Source organism: Heptranchias perlo, chromosome 4 (assembly GCF_035084215.1).
Source record: "Heptranchias perlo isolate sHepPer1 chromosome 4, sHepPer1.hap1, whole genome shotgun sequence".
Classification (NCBI taxonomy): domain Eukaryota; kingdom Metazoa; phylum Chordata; class Chondrichthyes; order Hexanchiformes; family Hexanchidae; genus Heptranchias; species Heptranchias perlo.
The window spans coordinates 78,128,694-78,153,358 of record NC_090328.1 but is presented as its reverse complement, the minus strand read 5'-3'; the positions used below and the strand labels follow the sequence as shown (position 1 = coordinate 78,153,358).

General features: G+C 49.3%; 1 protein-coding gene across 2 annotated transcripts in view; it reads left to right on the top strand.

The window, feature by feature from the left end:
- fancc (FA complementation group C) overlaps window positions 1–24,665 on the top strand; it is a 241,255-nt gene that overhangs the window by 75,777 nt on the left and 140,813 nt on the right. The window contains exon 1 of one of the 2 annotated variants that reach the window (XM_067983193.1): window positions 21,797–22,007. The exons of the other annotated variant lie outside the window; for it this stretch is intronic. Within the exon in view, the coding sequence (XP_067839294.1) occupies window positions 21,945–22,007 (63 nt within the window). The 5' untranslated portion in view covers window positions 21,797–21,944. Of the gene's footprint in view, window positions 1–21,796; window positions 22,008–24,665 lie in introns of those variants that run through there. 2 annotated transcript variants of the gene reach the window in all.

Below are 24,665 nucleotides of genomic sequence, written 5' to 3'. Positions count from 1 at the left end.
CTAATCCGTTATTTCATTTGCTTTAAGTACGGTCCCACAATATACAAATTGGCTACTGTGATTACCTACAAAACAATGACTACACTTGAAAAGTAATTAATTGGCTGTGAAGCACTTTGGGACGTCTTGAGGGTGTGAAAATTGCTAATTAGAATGAAAGGCAATGCTAGCTACCCAAAGGAAAATAGCTTGAGCTCTGGGCAGGCAGTAATGGTGACCAGCAGGTTTTAACGAGGAGAATTCTGGTGAACTTTTTTTGGGGTGGGATTGTGGCGATAAGCAACACTGCCATATTTTACTCTTTTTTAAAACACACTATCACCCAAAAACAGGCAGTTTCAGAAAGGATAATCTAGCCCAGGTGACAGCATCCAATAATATGAGGTACTCGCAATTGCTTCATTAGCTGCTTAAGAGGTTTTGAATACAAATTGAATGCACCTCATAACAACAATGATCGTGAGAAGCTGTTCTTGGGAATATATTACCTTTGACTATTCCAACAATCTTTTGATCTGTCGTCCATATCCTCTGCTGTGCTTTATCGTTTAGCGTTGCCTCCTTGTTTTTATTTTGATATGTTAATGAATACAGTTTAATGAACTCAGTTTGGGTTCCGCCAGGACCACTCTGCTCCAGACCTCATTACAGCCTTGGTCCAAACATGGACAAAAGAGCTGAATTCCAGAGGTGAGGTGAGAGTGACTGGCCTTGACATCAAGGCAGCATTTGACCGAGTGTGGCACCAAGGAGCCCTAGTAAAATTGAAGTCAATGGGAATCAGGGGGAAAACTCTCCAGTGGCTGGAGTCATACCTAGCACAAAGAAAGATGGTAGTGGTTGTTGGAGGCCAATCATCTGAGCCCCAGGACATTGCTGCAGGAGTTCCTCAGGGCAGTGTCCTAGGCCCAACCATCTTCAGCTGCTTCATCAATGACCTTCCCTCCATCATAAGGTCAGAAATGGGGATGTTCGCTGATGATTGCACAGTGTTCAGTTCCATTCGCAACCCCTCAAATAATGAAGCAGTCCGAGCCCACATGCAGCAAGACCTGGACAACATCCAGGCTTGGGCTGATGAGTGGCAAGTAACATTCGTGCCAGACAAGTGCCAGGCAATGACCATCTCCAACAAGAGAGAGTCTAACCACCTCCCCTTGACATTCAACGGCATTTAAAAAAATTTTTTTTATTCGTTCACGGGATGTGGGCGTCGCTGGCAAGGCCGGCATTTATTGCCCATCCCTAATTGCCCTCGAGAAGGTGGTGGTGAGCCGCCTTCTTGAACCGCTGCAGTCCGTGTGGTGACGGTTCTCCCACAGTGCTGTTAGGAAGGGAGTTCCAGGATTTTGACCCAGCGACAATGAAGGAACGGCGATATATTTCCAAGTCGGGATGGTGTGTGACTTGGAGGGGAACGTGCAGGTGGTGTTGTTCCCATGCGCCTGCTGCCCTTGTCCTTCTAGGTGGTAGAGGTCGCGGGTTTGGGAGGTGCTGTCGAAGAAGCCTTGGCGAGTTGCTGCAGTGCATCCTGTGGATGGTGCACACTGCAGCCACAGTGCGCCGGTGGTGAAGGGAGTGAATGTTTAGGGTGGTGGATGGGGTGCCAATCAAGCGGGCTGCTTTATCTTGGATGGTGTCGAGCTTCTTGAGTGTTGTTGGAGCTGCACTCATCCAGGCAAGCGGAGAGTATTCCATCACACTCCTGACTTGTGCCTTGTAGATGGTGGAAAGGCTTTGGGGAGTCAGGAGGTGAGTCACTCGCCGCAGAATACCCAGCCTCTGACCTGCTCTTGTAGCCACGGTATTTATATGGCTGGTCCAGTTAAGTTTCTGGTCAATGGTGACCCCCAGGATGTTGATGGTGGGGGATTCGGCGATGGTAATGCCGTTGAATGTCAAGGGGAGGTGGTTAGACTCTCTCTTGTTGGAGATGGTCATTGCCTGGCACTTATCTGGCACGAATGTTACTTGCCACTTATGAGCCCAAGCCTGGATGTTGTCCAGGTCTTGCTGCATGCAGGCTCGGACTGCTTCATTATCTGAGGGGTTGCGAATGGAACTGAACACTGTGCAGTCATCAGCGAACATCCCCATTTCTGACCTTATGATGGAGGGAAGGTCATTGATGAAGCAGCTGAAGATGGTTGGGCCTAGGACACTGCCCTGAGGAACTCCTGCAGCAATGCCCTGGGGCTGAGATGATTGGCCTCCAACAACCACTACCATCTTCCTTTGTGCTAGGTATGACTCCAGCCACTGGAGAGTTTTCCCCCTGATTCCCATGGACTTCAATTTTACTAGGGCTCCTTGGTGCCACACTCGGTCAAATGCTGCCTTGATGTCAAGGGCAGTCACTCTCACCTCACCTCTGGAATTCAGCTCTTTTGTCCATGTTTGGACCAAGGCTGTAATGAGGTCTGGAGCCGAGTGGTCCTGGCGGAACCCAAACTGAGCATCGGTGAGCAGGTTATTGGTGAGTAAGTGCCGCTTGATAGCACTGTCGACGACACCTTCCATCACTTTGCTGATGATTGAGAGTAGACTGATGGGGCGGTAATTGGCCGGATTGGATTTGTCCTGCTTTTTGTGGACAGGACATACCTGGGCAATTTTCCACATTGTCGGGTGGATGCCAGTGTTGTAGCTGTACTGGAACAGCTTGGCTAGAGGCGCAGCTAGTTCTGGAGCACAAGTCTTCAGCACTACAGCTGGGATGTTGTCGGGGCCCATAGCCTTTGCTGTATCCAGTGCACTCAGCCGTTTCTTGATATCACGTGGAGTGAATCGAATTGGCCGAAGACTGGCTTCCGTGATGGTGGGGATATCGGGAGGAGGCTGAGATGGATTATCCACTCGGCACTTCTGGCTGAAGATGGTTGCAAACGCTTCAGCCTTGTCTTTTGCACTCACGTGCTGGACTCCGCCATCATTGAGAATGGGGATGTTTGCAGAGCCTCCTCCTCCCGTTAGTTGTTTAATTGTCCACCACCATTCACGACTGGATGTGGCAGGACTGCAGAGCTTTGATCTGATCCGTTGGTTGTGGAATCGCTTAGCTCTGTCTATAGCATGTTGCTTCCGCTGTTTAGCATGCATGTAGTCCTGAGTTGTGACTTCACCAGGTTGGCACCTCATTTTTAGGTACGCCTGGTGCTGCTCCTGGCATGCTCTTCTACACTCCTCATTGAACCAGGGTTGATCCCCTGGCTTGTTGGTAATGGTAGAGTGAGGAATATGCCGGGCCATGAGGTTACAGATTGTGCTGGAATACAATTCTGCTGCTGCTGATGGCCCACAGCGCCTCATGGATGCCCAGTTTTGAGCTGCTAGATCTGTTCTGAATCTATCCCATTGAGCACGGTGGTAGTGCCACACAACACGTTGGATGGTGTCCTCAGTGCGAAGACGGGATTTCATCTCCACGAGGACTGTGCGGTGGTCACTCCTACCAATACTGTCATGGACAGATGCATTTGCGACAGGTAGATTGGTGAGGACGAGGTCAAGTAAGTTTTTCCCTCGTGTTGGTTCGCTCACCACCTGCCGCAGGCCCAGTCTAGCAGCTATGTCCTTCAGGACTCGGCCAGCTCGGTCAGTAGTGGTGCTACCGAGCCACTCTTGGTGATGGACATTGAAGTCCCCCACCCAGAGTACATTTTGTGCCCTTGCTACCCTCAGTGCTTCCTCCAAGTGGTGTTCAACATGGAGGAGGACTGATTCATCAGCTGAGGGAGGACGGTAGGTGGTAATCAGCAGGAGGTTTCCTTGCCCATGTTTGACCTGATGCCATGAGATTTCATGGGGTCCAGAGTGAATGTTGAGGACTCCCAGGGCCACTCCCTCCTGACTGTATATCACTGTACCGCCACCTCTGGTGGGTCTGTCCTGCCGGTGGGACAGGACATACCCAGGGATGGTGATGGAAGTGTCTGGGACGTTGGCTGAAAGATATGATTCTGTGAGTATGGCTATGTCAGGCTGTTGCTTGACTAGTCTGTGGGACAGCTCTCCCAATTTTGGCACAAGTCCCCAGACGTTAGTAAGGAGGACCTTGCAGGGTCGACTGGGCTTGGTGTTTTGCCGTTGTCGTGTCCGGTGCCTAGTGGTCCGTCCGGTTTTATTCTTATTATGACTTTTCGTAGCGAGATTTTACAACTGAGTGGCTTGCTCGGCCATTTCAGAGGGCAATTAAGAATCAACCACATTGCTGTGGGTCTGGAGTCACATATAGGCCAGACCGGGTAAGGGCGGCAGGCTTCCTTCCCTAAAGGACATTAGTGAACCAGATGGGTTTTTACAACAATCCGGTAGTTTCATGGCCATCATTACTGATACTAGTATTTTAATTCCAGATTTAATTAATTAATTGAATTTAAATTCGCCAGCTGCCGTGGCGGGATTTGAACTCATGACTCTGGATTTTAGTCCAGGCCTCTGGATTACTAGCCCAGTAACATAACCACTATGCCATCGCCGAATTCCCCCACCATCAACAGGGGGTCACCATTGACCAGAAACTTAACTGGACCAGCCATATAAATACTGTGGCTATGAGAGCAGGTCAGAGGCTGGGTATTCTGCGGTGAGTGACTGACCTCCTGACTCCCCAAAGCCTTTCCACCATCTGCAAGGCACAAGTCAGGAGTGTGATGGAATACTCTCCACTTGCTTGGATGAGTGCAGCTCCAACAACACTCAAGAAGCTCGACACCATCCAAGATAAAGCAGCCCGCTTGATTGGCACCCCATCCACCACCCTAAATATTCACTCCCTTCACCACCGGCGCACAGTGGCTGCAGTGTGTACCATCCACAGGATGCATTGCAGCAACTCGCCAAGGCTTCTTCGACAGCACCTTCCAACCCCGCGACCTCTACCACCTAGAAGGACAAGAGCAGCAGGCACATGGGAACAACACCACCTGCACATTCCCCTCCAAGTCATACACCTTCCCGACTTGGAAATATATCGCCGTTCCTTTGTCGTCGCTGGGTCAAAATCCTGGAACTCCCTTCCTAACAGCACTGTGGGAGAACTGTCACCACACGGACTGCAGCGGTTCAAGAAGGCAGCTGACCGCCACCTTCTCAAGGGCAATTAGGGATGGGCAATAAATGCTGGCCTTGCCAGCGACACCCACATCCCACGAACGAATAAAAAAAAACAAGTCACAGAAAATTTGCAGTGATTTGGCAACTGCACAAGTGATTCACAATTTAATTTAGTTCTTCCAGCACTGTGGATGAACCTGCCTAGGCATTGTTGATCCAGGGTACACCAATTAATTGTTTCTTTGACTATTCTTTTCCTGGTTTGGCAGTTGTCTCAAATTTGGGTTGGATTCCAAAATTACTTTAAAAGCTGGGTTTTTGTCAATGTAATGGGATGGTATGAACCAGGAAGAGGAAGAAACAAGGGAAATAAAATAATTTATTCTTTTAGGGGAAAAAGTTTAGAAAAAGCAAAATTTAAATGAATAAAAATAGGACTGATAGAGAATGGGGTAAGATGTACAACAGTGTGAGCAGAATTCAAATGCTTAAAATGCATAGTGAAATTATGTTTTTAAGTATATGTTTGATTTAGTTCTGTAGAGTTAATATAAATGTTAGTACTGGAGTACCTTTATTACAGTAATGGTGTTTTATTTCATACGTAAGGGTATGAAGCAGTATATATTGACAGTAAAAGTAGTATATTTGACTTTGAAAGGGAGTGTATATTAGTGAGTTGGATAAAGTTTTAGTTGTAATAGTTGGCTAAATGGTGTGATGACACACTCAACATGAATCTGAAAAGGCAAATGCAATGGTGGATGTGTTAGTCCAAGGAGGCGACGTGACACAATCAAACACAGAATATAGTACTATATACAGTTAATGGTGGGCAGTGAATTGGATACATGAAGGCCAACAAGGATGATTCCATGTTTAAATAATTGAGCTAGGAAGAGAGATCAAGGAATCAAAATATTGCAGATGTTGGAAATCTGAAGTAAAAACAGAAGATGCTGGAAACTCAGCAGGTCAGGCAGCATCTGCGGAGAGCAAAACAGAGTTAACGTTTCAGGTCGATGACCTTTCATCAGAAGCAAAACCTGATTATGGCTGGGGGGGTGGGGGGAAGGAGAGCAAATGTTAAGGTGAGTATAATCCAAGTTTTAATTTAATTGTTAATTGATAATTTAGACATGGAGATATATGGTACATGGGATATTTTGAGGGCATAATATTAAGCTGAAGAAGCTAAACATTTTTCAGGCTTAGTTTAGTTAATAGCCTTCCACCTAGTGTAGTAAATACTAAGTGCATTCCCTTCTGAATTTAAATCAGTTTCTGATTCAGCAGTGAGCAGAGAAATATGAGTTCAAGGTAGCAAAATAATTGAAAAATGATTAGTTGCATTCTGAAACAGAACCTGGAAGAGTGAATAGACTGGATGGACCTTTTTACTATATATATTCTCCCATTGCAAATCTGTTACTCGGCTCCCTCTTAATATGCTTTCTTTTTAATTAGAAAATTGGACATGACTGTTTGCAGACTTTCCTGTTTGAGTTAAACCCTGTTCTCATGGCAATCTTTTAAACTTGTTAATGAAAAAAATATTATGGGGCTATTTAATTCCACTGAAATTCTCAGAAAATATTTAAGAAACCATTTTGTAACCTGTCAGATGTGGGGGGAATTTTCCTAGTTAACTTTGTTTTGAAGACTCCACTGATGATTCACCTGTCGGTTTTTCGCTTCGCTCTTGGCATCCCCACAGAGTAGAACCGTTGCGAACAAGAATTCAGCAGAGTAGGGCTTGAGCCTGCAAGTGTTGGTGTTCCAACACCGTCTGCTTCACCACTGTTTGACTTGATCAAAAAAAAATTGGGCTAAAGCAATTGATGTATGAAGAGGCCATTTGGCATTAAGGCAGCAGTCAATCGAGTGTGGCACCAAGGAGTCCAGTAAAACTGAAGTCATTGAGGATCAGGTGGAAAACTTTCCAGTTGCTAGAGTCCAGTTGCTACCTGGCACAAAGGAAGATGGTTGTGGTTGTTGGAGGCCAATCATCTCAGCCCCAGGACATCGCTGCTAGAGTTCCTTAAGGCAGCCCCTAGGTCCAACTATCTTCAACTGCTTCATCAATGACCTTCCCTCCCATAATTAAGGTCAGAAGCATAGCTGTTTGCAGATAATTGCACAGTGTTCAACCCCATTTGCAATTCCTCAGGTAATGAAGCATTTCATGTCCTCATGCAGTATGACCTGTACAACATCCAGGCTTGGGCTGATGAATGGCAAGCAACATTCGCACCACACAAGTACCAGGCAATGACCATCTACAATGAGAGGCTAACCACCTCCCGTTGACATTTAATAGCATTACCATCGCCAAATCCTCACCATCGACACCTGGGGGTCACCATTGATCGGAAACTCAACTGGACCAGCGGCATAAATATTGTGGCTACAAGAGTAGGTCAGAGGCTGGGTATTCTGTGGTGAGTGGCTCACTTCCTGACTCCTCAAAGCTTCTCCACCACCTACATGGCACAGGAATGTGATGGAATACTCTCCGCTTACCTGGATGGGTGCAGCTGCAACAACACTCAAGAAGCCCGACACCATCCAGGACAAAGCAGTCCGCTTGATCGGCAGCCCATCCACCAACTTAAACATCCACTCCTTCCAACACCGGCATGCTATGGCTATGGTGTGTATTATCTACAGGATGCACTGCAGCAAGTCGCCAAGGCTTCTCTGGCTGCACTTCCATAACCTGCGATCTCCACCACTTAAAGACAAGGGCAGTAGGTGCATGGGAACAGCATCACTTCCAAGTTCCCGTCCAAGTGATGCAACATTCTGACTTAGACATATATTGCTGTTCCTTCATCATCGCTGGGTCAAAATCCTGGAACTCTCTACCTAACATTTTGGAAATACCATCAACACATGGGAAAGCAGCCACCCCACCACTACCTTCTCAAGGGCAACCAGGGATGGGCAATAAATGCTGGCATTGCCAATGAAGCCTATATCCCGTGAATGAATTTAAAAAAAAAACAAACTCACCAGCACACTGAGCTGGCTATGCGCAATTTTGCTGGATCAGGACACTTGAATAATTAGAATAAACTTCCAGCACAACTTTAGACTTTTGCTGGAGATGGGTGGTGGGGGAAAGAATGAGAAGTCTCAGCAAAAATGAAGTGAAAGGAAACCCGATGTGGAAGCAAGCAACAGAGCCTGCGGGCAAGCGTCAGAATGGCATAGTATCCGATGATCCCCCGAAATGATGGCTGAGAAAATGGAGGTGGGTCTGAGGAATATTGCCCTGTTCGGCACTTCTACGCCATACTTAGTGGTTGGTAGAGTAAACATCTGTCATGTACAATGCTCTGCACCCTGCCACCTGGGAAAAGTTCTGTGTCCCCTTTCCATAGGGAAAGTGATGAACATGTTGTCCCTTGCAAGCAAGACTTCTGTTGCTTGATGCATTGGTGGACAGCTGACTGACTGGTTTGGGATATATCACCGGTGGTGGCTTGGAAGGATCCAGTAGTGTAAAAGTGCGATCCAGTACTGACCTTCACGCCCACTGGAAAAACCTTTCCAGAGGTTCCTATTGTCTGTAGGTTGGCCTCCAAGAGCTGACATAACTATGTAGCAGCCTCCTTTGTGAAGTACAGATTCCAAAGACAGGTCTCCTCTGACATGCTTAGCACGGACTGTCTGGGTTAGTAAATGTGGTTCCAAGGGAAGGACAGTTGTATTTACAATGTGCGAGGTATTGTAAGTCGCTCTTGCCATTTTTGTACCGTCAAAAACTGCTCTCTCTTCCAAATCAAGGAATGCTGTTGGAACACCTAAAGGATTTTCCATCACGTCCACTTTCATTTTTGCAAGTGAAATCGCAGTTGGAAGCATGACTGTTATAAGAAGTGAAGTTGGAAAGAAAAGTCTTGCGGTGCAAAAAAATCAGGCCTAACCAGCAACGAAAATGAATAAAACAATATAACAAAACAATCCAACTTTCCAACCAACGCCTTTAAAGAAGCCTATTCCCATAGGCAAGGTAATCCATACACAGCTGCACCCTTTTCAAATGGCCAAGTAATATTTTCGGCAAGTAGGCAGCAAAAAATGCAACATGGGGCTAGCTTAAATATGTTTTGAAGGTTTAATGAACCTTGGGCTGGAGACTTACAAACTGGAGCTTCACGTTCCCTTTTTATCTGAGGTCCTCTAGTCTGATGAATTTGCAAGAGCAAAATGCTGCACTAGAGGGTGCTGTAGTTACAAAGAATGTTCTTGTATTTTGTAAGGAATTCTCATGAACACCTTTACTGTACTTACAATCATTTACCAATATTTTGAAAAATGATCTTTGCCAGTTATGCAGTCATACTGATGTAGCGTAGCATAGCATCGTTATCCCAGAGACAGTCACTCAGAAAAACGGAACAAGTATGTCTGATTCAACATTAATGTTGCTGGGAAAGGGTGAAGGCTGCAGTCAGACTTGATTTGAACTTGTTTTGGGTTAGTCAGGTGTTGACACTTGCTTAAAACTTTCTTCGCCCTCTTAGAAAGACGCTAGAGCATGCAAAGTACTGATCAATTTATAAGTAAGTTATTACTGGCATTGTGTAATTACTGGCATTGTAGAATTACAATGTATGAGGTTGCAGTATTTAACTAAATATAAATGCTCAGTGGTAGCACTGTCGTCTCCTGAGTCAGAAGGTCGTAGGTTCAAGTCGTACTCGAGACTTGAGCATGTAATCCAGGATGACACTTCAGTGCAGTACTGAGTGAATGCCTTTTGGATGAGATAGTAAAGTGAGGCCCCATCTGGCCTCTCATTTGTATATAAAAGACCCCATGGCAATATCTGAAGAAGAGCAGGGAAGTTCTCCCAGTGTCCTGGCCAACATTTATCCCTCATGACATCACTAAAACATACTATCTGAGGATTCATCTCATTGCTTTTCTTGGGACCTTGCTGTGTGCAAATTGACTGCTGCATTTCCCTACATTGCAACAGTTAGTACACTTCAAAAGTACTTCATTGGCTATGAAGTGCTTTGGTACATCCTGTGAAAGGAATTATATAAATGCAACTTTTTCTTCCCTTCTTTCCTAGAAAATTATCAATAGCTAATGTGCAACTTCAAAATAGAATCTAGAAAGGTTACAGCACGGAAGGAGGACATTTGGCCCATCGAGTCCGTGCCGGCTTCATGCAAGACCAATCCAGCTAGTCACATCTCCCCTGCCCTATCCCATAACCCTGCAAATTTTTTCCTTTCAAGTACTTATTCAGTTCCCTTTTGAACACCATGATTGAATCTGCCTCCACCACCCGCTCGGGCAGTGCATTCAGATCATAACCACTCAGTGTAAAAAAAATTTCCCTCATATCACCTTTGGTTTTTCTACCAATCACCTGAAATCTATGCCCTCTGGTTCTTGACCCTTCCGCCAACAGGTACAATTTCTCTCTCTCTACTCTGTCTAGACCCTTCATGATTTTGAATACCTCTATCAAATCTCCTCTCAACCTTCTCTGTTCCAGGGAGAACAACACCAGCTTCCCCAGTCTATCCTCGTAACTAAAGTCCTTCATCCCTGGGATCATTCTAGTAAATCTCTCCTGCACTCTCTCTAAGGCCTTCACATCTTACCTAAAGTGTGGTGCCCAGACCTGGACACAATACTCCAGTTGTGGCCGAACCGGTGTTTTATAAATGTTCATCATGACTTCCTTGCTTTTGTGCTCAATGCCTCTATTTATAAAGCCCAGGATCCCGTAAGCTTTTTTAACCGCTTTCTCAACCTGCCCTGCCACCTTTAACAATTTGTGTATATATATCTCCAGATCCCTCTGTTCCTGCACCCCTTTTAGAATTGTGCCCTCTAGTTTATATTGCCTCTCATTCTTCCTACTGAAATGTATCACCTCACATTTTCCTGTTAAATTTCATCTGCCACGTGTACACCCATTCCACCAGCCTTTCTAGATCCTCTTGAAGTCTATCATTATCCTCCTCACTGTTCACTACACTTCCAAGTTTTGTGTCATCTGCAAATTTTGAAATTGTGTCCTGTATACCCAAGTCCAAATCATTAATATATATCAAGAAAAGCAGTGGTCTTAGTACCGACCCCTCAGGAACATCACTGTACACCTCCCTTCAGTTGGAAAAACAACCGTTCACCACTACTCTCTGTTTGCTGTTGTTTAGCCAATTCTGTGTCCATGTTGCTGCTGCCTCTTTTATTCCATGGGCTTCAATCTTGATGACAAGCCTATTAAGCGGCATTTTATCAAATGCCTTTTGAAAGTCCGCATACACCACGTCAGCTGCATTGCCCTCATCTATCCTCTCTGTTACCTCATCAAAAAACTCTATCACGTTAGTTAAACACGATTTGCCTTTAACAAATCCGTGCTGGCTTTCCCTAATCAATCCACACCTGTCCAAGTTATTGTTAATTCTGTCCCGGGTTATCGTTTCTAAAAGTTTCCCCACTGCTGAGGTTAAACTGACTGGCCTTTAGTTGCTGGGTTTATCCTTACACCCTTTTTTGAACAAGGGTGTAACATTTGCAATTCTCCAGTCCTTTGGCACCACCCCCATATCTACGGATGTTTGGAAGATTATGGCCAGCACCTCTGCAATTTCCACCCTTTCTTCCCTCAGCAACCTAGGATGCTTCCCATCTGGACCGGGTGACTTATCTTCTTTAAGTACAGCTAGCCTTTCTAGTACCTCCTTTTAATTTTTAGCCCATCCAGTATCTCAACTACATCTTCCTTTGCTGAGAGTCTGGCAGCATCTTCTTCCTTGGTAAAGACAGATGTAAAGTACTCATTTAGTATCTTGGTCATGCCCTTTGCCTCCATGAGTAGATCTCCTTTTTGGCCCCAAATCGGCCCCACCCCTCCTCTTGCTACCTGTTTACTGTTCACATGCCTGTAGAAGACTTTTGGATTCCCTTTCATGTTGGCTGCCAGTCTATTTTCATACTCTCTTTGCCCCTCATTTCCTTTTTCACTTCCCCTCTGAACTTTCTATATTCAGCCTGGTTCTCACTTGTGTTATCAGCCTGACATCTGTTATATGCCCCATTTTTCTGCTTCATCTTGCTCTCTATCTCTCTTGCCATTCAGGGAGTTCTGGCTTTAATTGCCCTACCTTTCTCCCTTGTGGGAATGTACCTAGACTGTACCCGAACCATCTCCTCCTTAAATGCCGGCCACTGTTCAATTACAGTTTTACCTGCCAATCTTTGATTCCAATTTACCCGGGCCAGATCCATTCTCATCCCACTGAAATTAGCTCTCCTCCAATTGAGTATTTTTACTTTAGAGTGGTCTATGTCCTTTTCCATAACTATTCTAAACCTTATGATACTATGATTGCTGTTCCCTAAATGTTCCCCCACTGACACTTGTTCCACTTGGCCCGCCTCATTCCCCAAAACCAAATCCAACAATGCCTCCTTCCTTGTTGGGCTGGAAATGTGCTGGTCAAGAAAGTTCTCCTCAACACACTTCAAAAATCCCTCCCCCTCTTTGCCTCTTATTATTACTATCCCAGTCTGTTTAAGATTGGTTGAAGTCCCCTGCTATCACTGCTCTATCGCTTTTGCACCTCTCTGTAATTTCCCTGCAAATTTGCTCCTCTATATCCTTCCCACTAGTTGGTGGCCTATAGAATACACCCAGTAATGTAAAGGCACCTCTTTTATTTCTTAACTCTAACCAAACAGATTCTGTCCTTGACCCCCACAGGACATCCTCTCTCTCCAGCATTGCAATATTCTCCTTAATCAATACTGCCACCACCCCCCTCCTTTCTTTCCTTCCCTATCTTTCCTGAACACTTTGTATCCAGGAAGATTTAGTACCCAATCCTGCCCTTTTCTGAGCCAGGTCTCCGTTATCGCCACAACATCATATTCCCATGTGGCTATTTGCGCCTGCAGCTCACCAACCCAGTTTACCATGCTTCGTGTGTTTACACACATGCACTGTAAACCAATCTTAGACTTTCTTGTACTCTCTCTTAGTCTGACCCCACCTAATGCTGTACTATTTCTTATTCTAGTACTATCTTTTTCTCTCAATTCCAATCCTTTGAGCTCCTTGTTTCTCCTTTCCAATGCTACGTCTTGGTGCCCATCCCCCGCCAAATTAGTTTAACCCCCCCCCAACAGCACTAGTGAACCTCCACGAGGACATTGGTCCCAGCTCTGTTGAGGTGCAACCCGTCTGGCCTGTACTGGTCCCAATGCCCCAGGAATCTAAAGCACTCCCTCCTGCACCATCTCTCCAGCCATGCATTCATCTGCTCTATCCTCCTATTTCTATACTCGCTAGCGCATGGCACGGGATTAATCCGGAGCTTATTACCCTTGAGGTCTTGCTTGTTAATCTCTTTCCTAACTCCTTAAAATCTGCCTGCATGACCTCATCCCTCTTTCTACCTATGTTGGTGGTACCGATATGGACCATGACCTCTGGCTGTTCACCCTTCCTCTCCAGAATGTTCTGCAGCTGCTCAGTGACATCCTTGACCCTGGCACCAGGGACGCAACATACCATCCTGGAATCACGTCTGCCGCCGCAGAAACACCTGTCTGTTCCCTTAACGATAGAATCCCCTATCACTATTGCTCTCCTGACCTTTCTCCTTTCCCCCCCCTCCCCACCCCCGTACAGCTGAGGCACCCATGGTGCTATGGTCTTGGCTGTGGCTATACTCCCCAGAGGAACCCTGTCCCTTCTTGGTTAGAGGGTGAGATGCTCTGAGGGGGACTCCTGCACCACCTGCCTGGTCCTCCTTGTCTGTCTGGCAGTTACCCAGTCCCTCTCTGTCTGCACTCTCCTAAGCTGTGGGGTGACCACCTTCAGAAACGTGCTATCCACGTAGCTCTCAGCCTCGTGGATGCACTGCAGTGATGCCAGCTGCTGCTCAAGCTCTGAAACCCGGACATCGAGCTCCTCGAGCTGACGACACTTCCCGCACCTGTGGTTGTCCAGGACACGGGAAGCATCCTGGAGTTCCCACATGGCACAAGATGTGCATTCGACGGGTCAGAGGTTCCCTGCCATGCCTCCATTTATCATATTAACTAAACTCAACAAAAATAAACTTAAAGACTTAAAAAAGACACTCACGAGCTACTCACAAATCAGCTCCTTCCCTTGTGCTGACGTCACGATAGGTGTATTTTCACCTCTCGCCCTGCCCACGCTCCTCTCTCTCTCCTCTCTCTCTCCTCTCTTGCTCCTTTTATCGCCGATCCTGCGCTCCGCTCTCGCTCGCTCTCTCTCCTCTCATAGAAACATAGAAAATAGGAGCAGGAGTAGGCCATTTGGCCCTTCGAGCCTGCCTCCGTCATTCAATATTAGCGTGGCTGATCCTCTATCTCAATACCATATTCCCACTCTCTCCCCATACCCCTTGATGCCTTTTGTGTCGAGAAATCTATCTATCTCCTTCTTAAATATAATCAGTGACTTGGCCTCCACAGCCTTCTGTGGTAGGGAATTCTACAGGTTCACCACCCTCTGAGTGAAGACATTTCTCCTCATCTCAGTCCGAAATGTCCTACCCTGTATTCTGAGACTGTGACCCCTCGTTCTAGACTCCCCAGCCAGGGGAAATATCCTCCCTGCATCTGGTCTGTCTAGCTGTGTCCTCCTCTTATCGCCGATCCCGCGCTCCGCTGTCTCCTCTCGCTGCTCCTCTTATCGCGATCCCGTGCTCCGCTGTCTCCTCTCGCTGCTCCTCTTATCGCGATCCCGCGCTCCGCTGTCTCCTCTCGCTGCTCCTCTTATCGCGATCCCGTGCTCCGCTGTCTCCTCTCGCTGCTCCTCTTATCGCCGATCCTGCGCTCCGCTGTCTCCTCTCGCTGCTCCTCTTATCGCCGATCCTGCGCTCCGCTGTCTCCTCTCGCTGCTCCTCTTATCGCCGATCCCGCGCTCCGCTGTCTCCTCTCGCTGCTCCTCTTATCGCGATCCCGTGCTCCGCTGTCTCCTCTCGCTGCTCCTCTTATCGTGATCCCGTGCTCCGCTGTCTCCTCTCGCTGCTCCTCTTATCGCGATCCCGTGCTCCGCTGTCTCCTCTCGCTGCTCCTCTTATCGCCGCTCCGCTGTCTCCTCTCGCTGCTCCTCTTATCACCGCTCCGCTGTCTCCTCTCGCTGCTCCTCTTATCACCGCTCTGCTGTCTCCTCTCGCTGCTCCACTTATCGCGATCCCGCGCTCCGCTGTCTCCTCTCGCTGCTCCTCTTATCGCGATCCCGCGCTCCGCTGTCTCCTCTCGCTGCTCCTCTTATCGACGCTCCGCTGTCTCCTCTCGCTGCTCCTCTTATCGCGATCCCGCGCTCCGCTGTCTCCTCTCGCTGCTCCTCTTATCGCGATCCCGCGCTCCGCTGTCTCCTCTCGCTGCTCCTCTTATCGCGATCCCGCGCTCCGCTGTCTCCTCTCGCTGCTCCTCTTATCGCGATCCCGCGCTCCGCTGTCTCCTCTCGCTGCTCCTCTTATCGCGATCCCGTGCTCCGCTGTCTCCTCTCGCTGCTCCTCTTATCGCGATCCCGCGCTCCGCTGTCTCCTCTCGCTGCTCCTCTTATCGCGATCCCGCGCTCCGCTGTCTCCTCTCGCTGCTCCTCTTATCGCGATCCCGCGCTCCGCTGTCTCCTCTCGCTGCTCCTCTTATCGCCGATCCCGTGCTCCGCTGTCTCCTCTCGCTGCTCCTCTTATCGCCGATCCTGCGCTCCGCTGTCTCCTCTCGCTGCTCCTCTTATCGCCGATCCCGCGCTCCGCTGTCTCCTCTCGCTGCTCCTCTTATCGCCGATCCCGTGCTCCGCTGTCTCCTCTCGCTGCTCCTCTTATCGCCGATCCCGTGCTCCGCTGTCTCCTCTCGCTGCTCCTCTTATCGCCGATCCTGCGCTCCGCTGTCTCCTCTCACTGCTCCTCTTATCGCCGATCCCGTGCTCCGCTGTCTCCTCTCGCTGCTCCTCTTATCGCCGATCCCGCGCTCAGCTGTCTCCTCTCGCTGCTCTTCTTATCGCGATCCCGTGCTCCGCTGTCTCCTCTCGCTGCTCCTCTTATCGCGATCCCGTGCTCCGCTGTCTCCTCTCGCTGCTCCTCTTATCGCGATCCCGCGCTCCGCTGTCTCCTCTCGCTGCTCCTCTTATCGCGATCCTGCGCTCCGCTGTCTCCTCTCGCTGCTCCTCTTATCGCGATCCCGCGCTCCGCTGTCTCCTCTCGCTGCTCCTCTTATCGCGATCCCGTGCTCCGCTGTCTCCTCTCGCTGCTCCTCTTATCGCCGATCCCGCGCTCTGCTGTCTCCTCTCGCTGCTCCTCTTATCGCGATCCCGCGCTCCGCTGTCTCCTGTCGCTGCTCCTCTTATCGCGATCCCGTGCTCCGCTGTCTCCTCTCGCTGCTCCTCTTATCGCCGATCCCGCGCTCTGCTGTCTCCTCTCGCTGCTCCTCTTATCGCCGCTCCGCTGTCTCCTCTCGCTGCTCCTCTTATCGCCGATCCCGTGCTCCGCTGTCTCCTCTCGCTGCTCCTCTTATCGCCGATCCCGCGCTCCGCTGTCTCCTCTCGCTGCTCCTCTTATCGCCGATCCCGCGCTCCGCTGTCTCCTCTCGCTGCTCCTCTTATCGCCGATCCCGCGCTCCGCTGTCTCCTCTCGCTGCTCCTCTTATCGCCGATCCCGTGCTCCGCTGTCTCCTCTCGCTGCTCCTCTTATCGCAATCCCGCGCTCCGCTGTCTCCTCTCGCTGCTCCTCTTATCGCGATCCCGTGCTCCGCTGTCTCCTCTCGCTGCTCCTCTTATCGCCGATCCCGCGCTCCGCTGTCTCCTCTCGCTGCTCCTCTTATCGCCGATCCCGCGCTCCGCTGTCTCCTCTCGCTGCTCCTCTTATCGCCGATCCCGCGCTCCGCTGTCTCCTCTCGCTGCTCCTCTTATCGCCGATCCCGTGCTCTGCTGTCTCCTCTCGCTGCTCCTCTTATCGCCGCTCCGCTGTCTCCTCTCGCTGCTCCTCTTACCGCGATCCTGCGCTCCGCTGTCTCCTCTCGCTGCTCCTCTTATCGCCGATCCCGTGCTCCGCTGTCTCCTCTCGCTCCTCTTATCGCCGATCCTGCGCTCCGCTGTCTCCTCTCGCTGCTCCTCTTATCGCCGATCCCGTGCTCCGCTGTCTCCTCTCGCTCCTCTTATCGCCGATCCCGTGCTCCGCTGTCTCCTCTCGCTGCTCCTCTTATCGCGATCCCGCGCTCCGCTGTCTTCTCTCGCTGCTCCTCTTATCGCGATCCCGCGCTCCGCTGTCTTCTCTCGCTGCTCCTCTTATCGCGATCCCGCGCTCCGCTGTCTCCTCTCGCTGCTCCTCTTATCGCCGATCCCGCGCTCCGCTGTCTCCTCTCGCTGCTCCTCTTATCGCGATCCTGCGCTCCGCTGTCTCCTCTCGCTGCTCCTCTTATCGCGATCCCGCGCTCCGCTGTCTCCTCTCGCTGCTCCTCTTATCGCCGATCCCGCGCTCCGCTGTCTCCTCTCGCTGCTCCTCTTATCGCGATCCTGCGCTCCGCTGTCTCCTCTCGCTGCTCCTCTTATCGCCGATCCCGCGCTCCGCTGTCTCCTCTCGCTGCTCCTCTTATCGCCGATCCCGCGCTCCGCTGTCTCCTCTCGCTGCTCCTCTTATCGCCGATCCCGCGCTCCGCTGTCTCCTCTCGCTGCTCCTCTTATCGCGATCCCGTGCTCCGCTGTCTCCTCTCGCTGCTCCTCTTATCGCGATCCCGTGCTCCGCTGTCTCCTCTCGCTGCTCCTCTTATCGCGATCCCGCGCTCCGCTGTCTCCTCTCGCTGCTCCTCTTATCGCCGATCCCGCGCTCCGCTGTCTCCTCTCGTTGCTCCTCTTATCGCCGCTCCGCTGTCTCCTCTCGCTGCTCCTCTTATCGCCGCTCCGCTGTCTCCTCTCGCTGCTCCTCTTATCGCCGCTCCGCTGTCTCCTCTCGTTGCTCCTCTTATCGCCGCTCCGCTGTCTCCTCTCGCTGCTCCTCTTATCGCCGCTCCGCTGTCTCCTCTCGCTGCTCCTCTTATCGCCGCTCCGCTGTCTCCTCTCGCTGCTCCTCTTATCGCGATCCCGCGCTCCGCTGTCTCCTCTCGCTGCTCCTCTTATCGCGATCCCGCGCTCCGCTGTCTCCTCTCGCTGCTCCTCTTATCGCGATCCCGCGCTCCGCTGTCTCCTCTCGCTGCTCCTCTTATCGCCGCTCCGCTGTCTCCTCTCGCTGCTCCTCTTATCGCGATCCCGTGCTCCGCTGTCTCCTCTCGCTGCTCCTCTTATCGCGATCCCGCGTTCCGCTGTCTCCTCTCGCTGCTCCTCTTATCGCCGATCCCGTGCTCCGCTGTCTCCTCTCGCTGCTCCTCTTATCGCGATCCCGCGCTCCGCTGTCTCCTCTCGCTGCTCCTCTTATCGCGATCCCGCGCTCCGCTGTCTCCTCTCGCTGCTCCTCTTATCGCGATCAGGCGCTCCGCTGTCTCCTCTCGCTGCTCCTCTTATCGCGATCCCGCGCTCCGCTGTCTCCTCTCGCTGCTCCTCTTATCGCGATCCCGCGCTCCGCTGTCTCCTCTCGCTGCTCCTCTTATCGCGATCCCGCGCTCCGCTGTCTCCTCTCGCTGCTCCTCTTATCGCCGCTCCGCTGTCTCCTCTCGCTGCTCCTCTTATCGCCGCTCCGCTGTCTCCTCTCGCTGCTCCTCTTATCGCCGCTCCGCTGTCTCCTCTCGCTGCTCCTCTTATCGCCGCTCCGCTGTCTCCTCTCGCTGCTCCTCTTATCGCCGATCCCGCGCTCCGCTGTCTCCTCTCGCTGCTCCTCTTATCGCCGATCCCGCGCTCCGCTGTCTCCTCTCGCTGCTCCTCTTATCGCCGATCCCGCGCTCCGCTGTCTCCTCTCGCTGCTCCTCTTATCGCGATCCCGCGCTCCGCTGTCTCCTCTCGCTGCTCCTCTTATCGCCGCTCCGCTGTCTCCTCTCTCCTCTCGCTGTCTCCTCTCTCCTCTCGCTGTCTCCTCTCTCCTCTCGCTGTCTCCTCTCTCCTCTCGCTGCTCCTCTCTCCTCGGTCCTCCTCTCTCCTCGGTCCTCCTCTCTCCTCGGTCCTCCTCTCTCCTCGGTCCTCCTCTCTCCTCGGTCCTCCTCTCTCCTCGGTCCTCCTCTCTCCTCGGTCCTCCTCTCTCCTCGGTCCTCCTCTCTCCTCGGTCCTCCTCTCTCCTCGGTCCTCCTCTCTCCTCGGTCCTCCTCTCTCCTCGGTCCTCCTCTCTCCTCGGTCCTCCTCTCTCCTCGGTCCTCCTCTCTCCTCGGTCCTCCTCTCTCCTCGGTCCTCCTCTTATCGCCGATCCCGTGCTCCGCTCCTAGTCGACACCACTCCAAAAAGCTGACAATTTGAGAACAATACTGGCTTATAAACGTCTTGACAGGTGAAACCAAGTGGTTAGATGAGCTTTGTATCTCAAGTGTAGGTATACCCAACATTCCTTCATTTATATTGTAGAATAACAAAACATAGACACATGAAAGCCTGAATACATGAGGAAATCAAAATATTGAAGGCACAAAAATGAAAGCTGCCTTGTAATTACCACATTTCTTCAGATACTTTCTACTGTTCCCATTAGAAACTATCAGTTAATTGGGTGTCTAGGACTACCTTTAGGCTCTGGGTACATCGGCTTCCTCCCCTTCCCCACCAAGCCAAACCTCTTCCCAGGCCCCTCGCTACCTTGGCCCTGAATCCCCATAGGTTGCTCCCCTACTTCCTCCTCCCCCAATGCCCTCTCTGAGCGCATCTCATTGATGGGATCCACCTCTTGCTCCCTTGACCCTAATTCCCACTAAGCAGCTGACCATCTGATTTTCCTTCCTCACCCCATGCGAGCTGACATTGTAAATAGTTACCTAGCTTATAAAACCAATGTTATCACGCCCCTCCCCCCACAATTCCATGTTTAAATATCTCCAATTAGGTTCCTACCCTTGCAGCAGCACAGAAACTGCTCTAATTAAATCACAAATAACATCTGTGAATGTGACCGTGGTGTACTATCCCTCCTGGTCCTGCTCGACCTCTCTACAGCCTTTGGCATGGTCACCCACAGCATGCTTCTCCCAATGCCTCTCTTCTGTTGTTCAGCTCAGTGGGACTGCCCTCACTTGGTTTCACTCTTACCCATCCAATCATAGCTTGAGCATCTCCAGCAGTGGCTTTTCTTCCCACTCTCTCAACGTCATCCCTGGCGTTCCCCAAGGATCTATCCTTGACCCCCTCATCTGCATGCTGCCCCTTGGCGACATCATCTGACGACATGGAGTCAGTTGTAGGCTGATGACACCCACCTCTACCTACCCACCACATTTCTCGATAACTCCTATGCCTCTCTGTTGTCAGACTGCTTTTCTGATATCCAGTCCTGGATGAGCTGCAGTTTCCTCCACTTAAACATTGGGAAGACTAAAGCCATTGTCTTCAGCCCCACCACAAACTTCGTACCCTTGCCACTGATTCCAGCCCCTTCTCCAGCCACTATCTTGGGTTGAACTAGACTGCTCGCAACCTTGATCCTGAGCTAAGTTTCTAACCCTATATGCGCTCTATCGCAAAGACTGCCTACTTCCACCTCAGTAGCGTTGCCTTGTCTCCACCCCTGCCTCAGCCCATCTACTTCTGAAACCCTCATGCATGGTGTTGTGACTTCCAGACTCGACTATTCCAATGCTCTCCTGGTTGGCCTCCCATTCTTCAGATCATCCAAAACTCCGCTACCTGTATCCTAATTCGCATCGAGTTCCAGTCACCCATCACCCCTGTGCTCGCTGACCTACAATGGCGCTTGGTTCTGCCAATGTCTCAAATTTAAAATTCTCATCCTTGTGTTCAAATCCCTCCATGGTCTTGCTCCTTCCTTTCTCTGTAACCTCCTTCAGCTCTACAACCCTCGAACTATGCGATCGTCCAACTCTGGCCTCTTGTGCATTCCATAATCCCTTCAGCCCACCTTTGGCGGCTGTGCCTTCTGCCATCTAAGTCCTAACCCTCCCTATGCCCCTCCTTCACTCCACTCATTCTTTATGACCCTTTTAAAAACTCATCTGCTTGACAAAAGCTTTTGGTTATCCCTCCCAATATCATCATCTTTGGCTTAGTGTTGATTTTTGTCTGATTATGCTTCTATCAAATGCCTTGGGATGTTTTCTATATTAAAGATGTGATATAAATGCAAGTTGTTATTTGTTTGAAAGCTATGCTGAAATGTGATAGAGGAAGTTTCAACTCAGTGGAGGATAAGCAGCATAGCTGGGCCACCGTTACGCTTGAAGTTGACAGCCCACAAAGCTGACAACAGTTTCTACTTTTGGACATGAACCTTTTCAGAATTACATACTGACCAAATACCAAATATTCTAACTGATGGAAGTTTTTTGGATTATTTTGTATTGCACAATAAGTGGTCTTTAGCATCTCTGCTGTCACCATGGATATTTTTATTTAAGTTTCTTTTTCTCAGTCTTTTGCTTTTCTTCAATCAGTGCCAACAATTTTTCGTAGTCTGCATATCTTGTGAGAGAGCATTAATAGGACAGATTTTTTGGCCGCCTTCCCCCAACCCAGTGCCAGACAGGAGTGCAATATTTCCTGTCCATGACCATGAGGCAGTCCTGGCACAGGCCTGCCTTCCGTCAGCGATGGGGGCAGGAAAATCAGGGACAGCTCCAGACCAACCAGGGTTTGCAGCAGTTAACGTCACAGTGATTTTCTGGCTGTTGATGGGGGTAGGGAGACGGGCAAAAATAGAGGAGGCCCACCTGCAGTTCTTTGGTCTGTCCTCAGGGCCCCTTCGGAGCTTGCAGTCAGTGAGGGTTCAAGGACCAGGAGGGAGACCACAATGCCATCTTTTTTAGTTGTCTCTGTGCTGGAGGTACAGCAACCGGGAGACTCGGAGATTGAGGTACGAAAGCTGGAATGTCTCCTTCTGCTTCATTAGACTCGTTCCATCTGACCTGTGCCTACTATCTGCTCAGGTCTGTTTCTGTGCCAGAAATCCCTGCGCAATGTTAAAGGGGTAGAGACCTGATAATCTGGGTCTTTGCCCTTTTTGGTGACCCTTGCACCTGAGAACTGAGCATTCCCTGGTGCAACGGCCTGGAAAATAGGCCTTGGTATGTCACAGAAGTAACTACAAGGAAAGCTTTGTTTAAAGGCACATGAATAATAGGCGCTTTGAAACATGTTTGGCTTATTACTGTAATTTAGACCAATTCATTTTTCTATGGATTTTCTTTAAGGCTTGTTAACAAATTTACTATACTCTGGTCTTTTCCTGTCTGCCATTTTTTATGTTTGTATGTTTCTTCATTTTAATAAAGCTACATGACCAAATTGGAGAGAAGAAAATTGCAGGGTATTGCTTAATTAATGTTGACATTGGCATCGTCTATTTCAGAAAAAAATAATTTGACTTAAGTACACTTTATTCTCCACTTTCGTCTCTCAATCGTCCCACTTAGAGCTGATTGGATAAGACATTAGCTTAACCAAACTGTAGAGGGTGCTGGTGTGCTTTTATTGTATTGAATGTACTTTTGCTTGTAGAGGGCATTTATTTCTATTAGATGTTCTCAGTTCAAAAGATTTAATTGTATTGATGGATTGTACTCCATGATGACGAGGACAACTTGCATTTAAATAGCATCTTTAAAGTAAAGACATGTCCCAAATGACTTCACAAATAAACATAATGAAAATAGATGTCAAGCAAGGAAGGGAGAGATTGGGATGTGTGACTGAAAGCTTGGTCAAAGAAATGGGTCTTGAGTTTTTAAAAATTGGAGAAGGGGGTGATGAGATGGAGAGATTCAGGAAAGGAGTTCCAGAGGGTAGGGCTGAGGTGGCTGAAAGCTGCAACATCAATGGTGAGGTGAAGGGAGGAGGATTTGCACAGAAGGGTGGAGTCTGAGGAATGGAGCATTTGGGCTGGAGGAGACTACAGATTTATAGACCAAGATTTTGAATTTAAAGGGTTGGGAGATGGGGAACCATTGTAGGATGGGATGATTGGTGAGCGGTACTTAGTGCAGAACAGGATATGTGTGCTAGAGTTTTAGATACGTTTTGAGTTTATGCAGGGTGGAAGATGGGAGGGCAACAGAGAGCGTTTAGAGTAGTCGAGTCAAGCTGACAAAGGCTTATTTGAGGTTTTCAGTGGTGGAGGAGCTAACATGGGGACAGAAGTGGGCAGTGTTGCAAAGGTGCAAGCAACTAAGCAGCCTTGATAACAGATGAGATGTGGGATTTAAATCTATGCTCAGGCTCAAACACTATGCCAGGATTATGAATGATCTGGTTCAGTCTCAGAAAGTGGCTGTGGATGGGGATAGAATCAGTGGCAAGAAGTTTGTGTCAGGGCCAAACACACTGGCTTTTGTCTTCACTTTGTTGAACTGGAGGAAGTTTAGTCTCATCCAAGACTCAATGTCAAAAAAGCAGTATGATGACACAGAGCATTCAATAGATCGAGGAAAGTGATGGAGAGGTAAAGCTGGGTATCATCAGTGTATATGTGAACATATATATGGATGATGTAACTGAGGGGATGCATGTAGATAAGGAAGAGGAGGGGATACTTGGGGGAACCAGAGAGGTGACAGTGTGGGATGGGGGAAGAGAAGCCATTTCTGGAGATGCACTGGTTGCATTCCGTTGGTAGGAATGGAGCCATGCAAGGGTAATCTCATGGAACTGGACAATAGAGGAGAGCCGTTGGAAGATGATACTGTATTGAGAGTTGCAGAAAAGAGATCAAGGTAGGATATTTCACGAAGAATGTCATTCGTAGCTTTGGTTAGGGCTATATCAGAGCTTCCAGAAAGGTGGAAGCCAAACTGGAGGGATTCAAACAGGGTGTTTTGGGAAAGGTGAACACTGAGCTGGGAGGTGACGACATGTTTGAGGACCTTTTAGATGAGAAATGAAGATTGAAGATGTGGCGGTAGTTGAAGAAGATGGATGAGCCAACTGGATGGATGAGGAGAGAGGTCATGATAGTGGTTTTGAAGGGGAGTGGGTGGAGGCAGCTGCAGGGAGCAACTAAGTAGGTTGACGGTGGCAGATGGGTGAAGGGCCAAAGGTGGTGGAGTTGGTAATTTGTGAGGGAGTTGGGGAAGAGTTTATTCCATGAGAGTAGTGGGATTGAAAGAGGATAGAGGGATGTGAGTGGTAAGAGAGATGAGAAAGTGGTCAAAGGTAACCTCGTCAGTGAGAGACTTCAGGTACAGAAAGTCCATGACAGATGACTAGGTTGATGGGATGCTCAAGGATGTGAGAGAGGAAGTTTATATGAAGAATGAGATTGAGGGAATACAGGAGGGTGGTGAAGTCAAAGGAGAAGGGACTAGGGGAGTTGAGGTGTAGGTTGAAATCACTGAAATGAGAAGTCAGTGGGTGCAGAGGCGGGGGGAAGAGAGAGAAGGGAGGGTACCCTGCTACATGATCTCAATGAGGGATGGCAATCAATGAAGATATTGAGAGGCATGAGAAATGGAAGATGATGAGGTACTATCATCACAGCTCCAGAACATTGCTCAGGAGTTCCTCAGGGAATTATCCT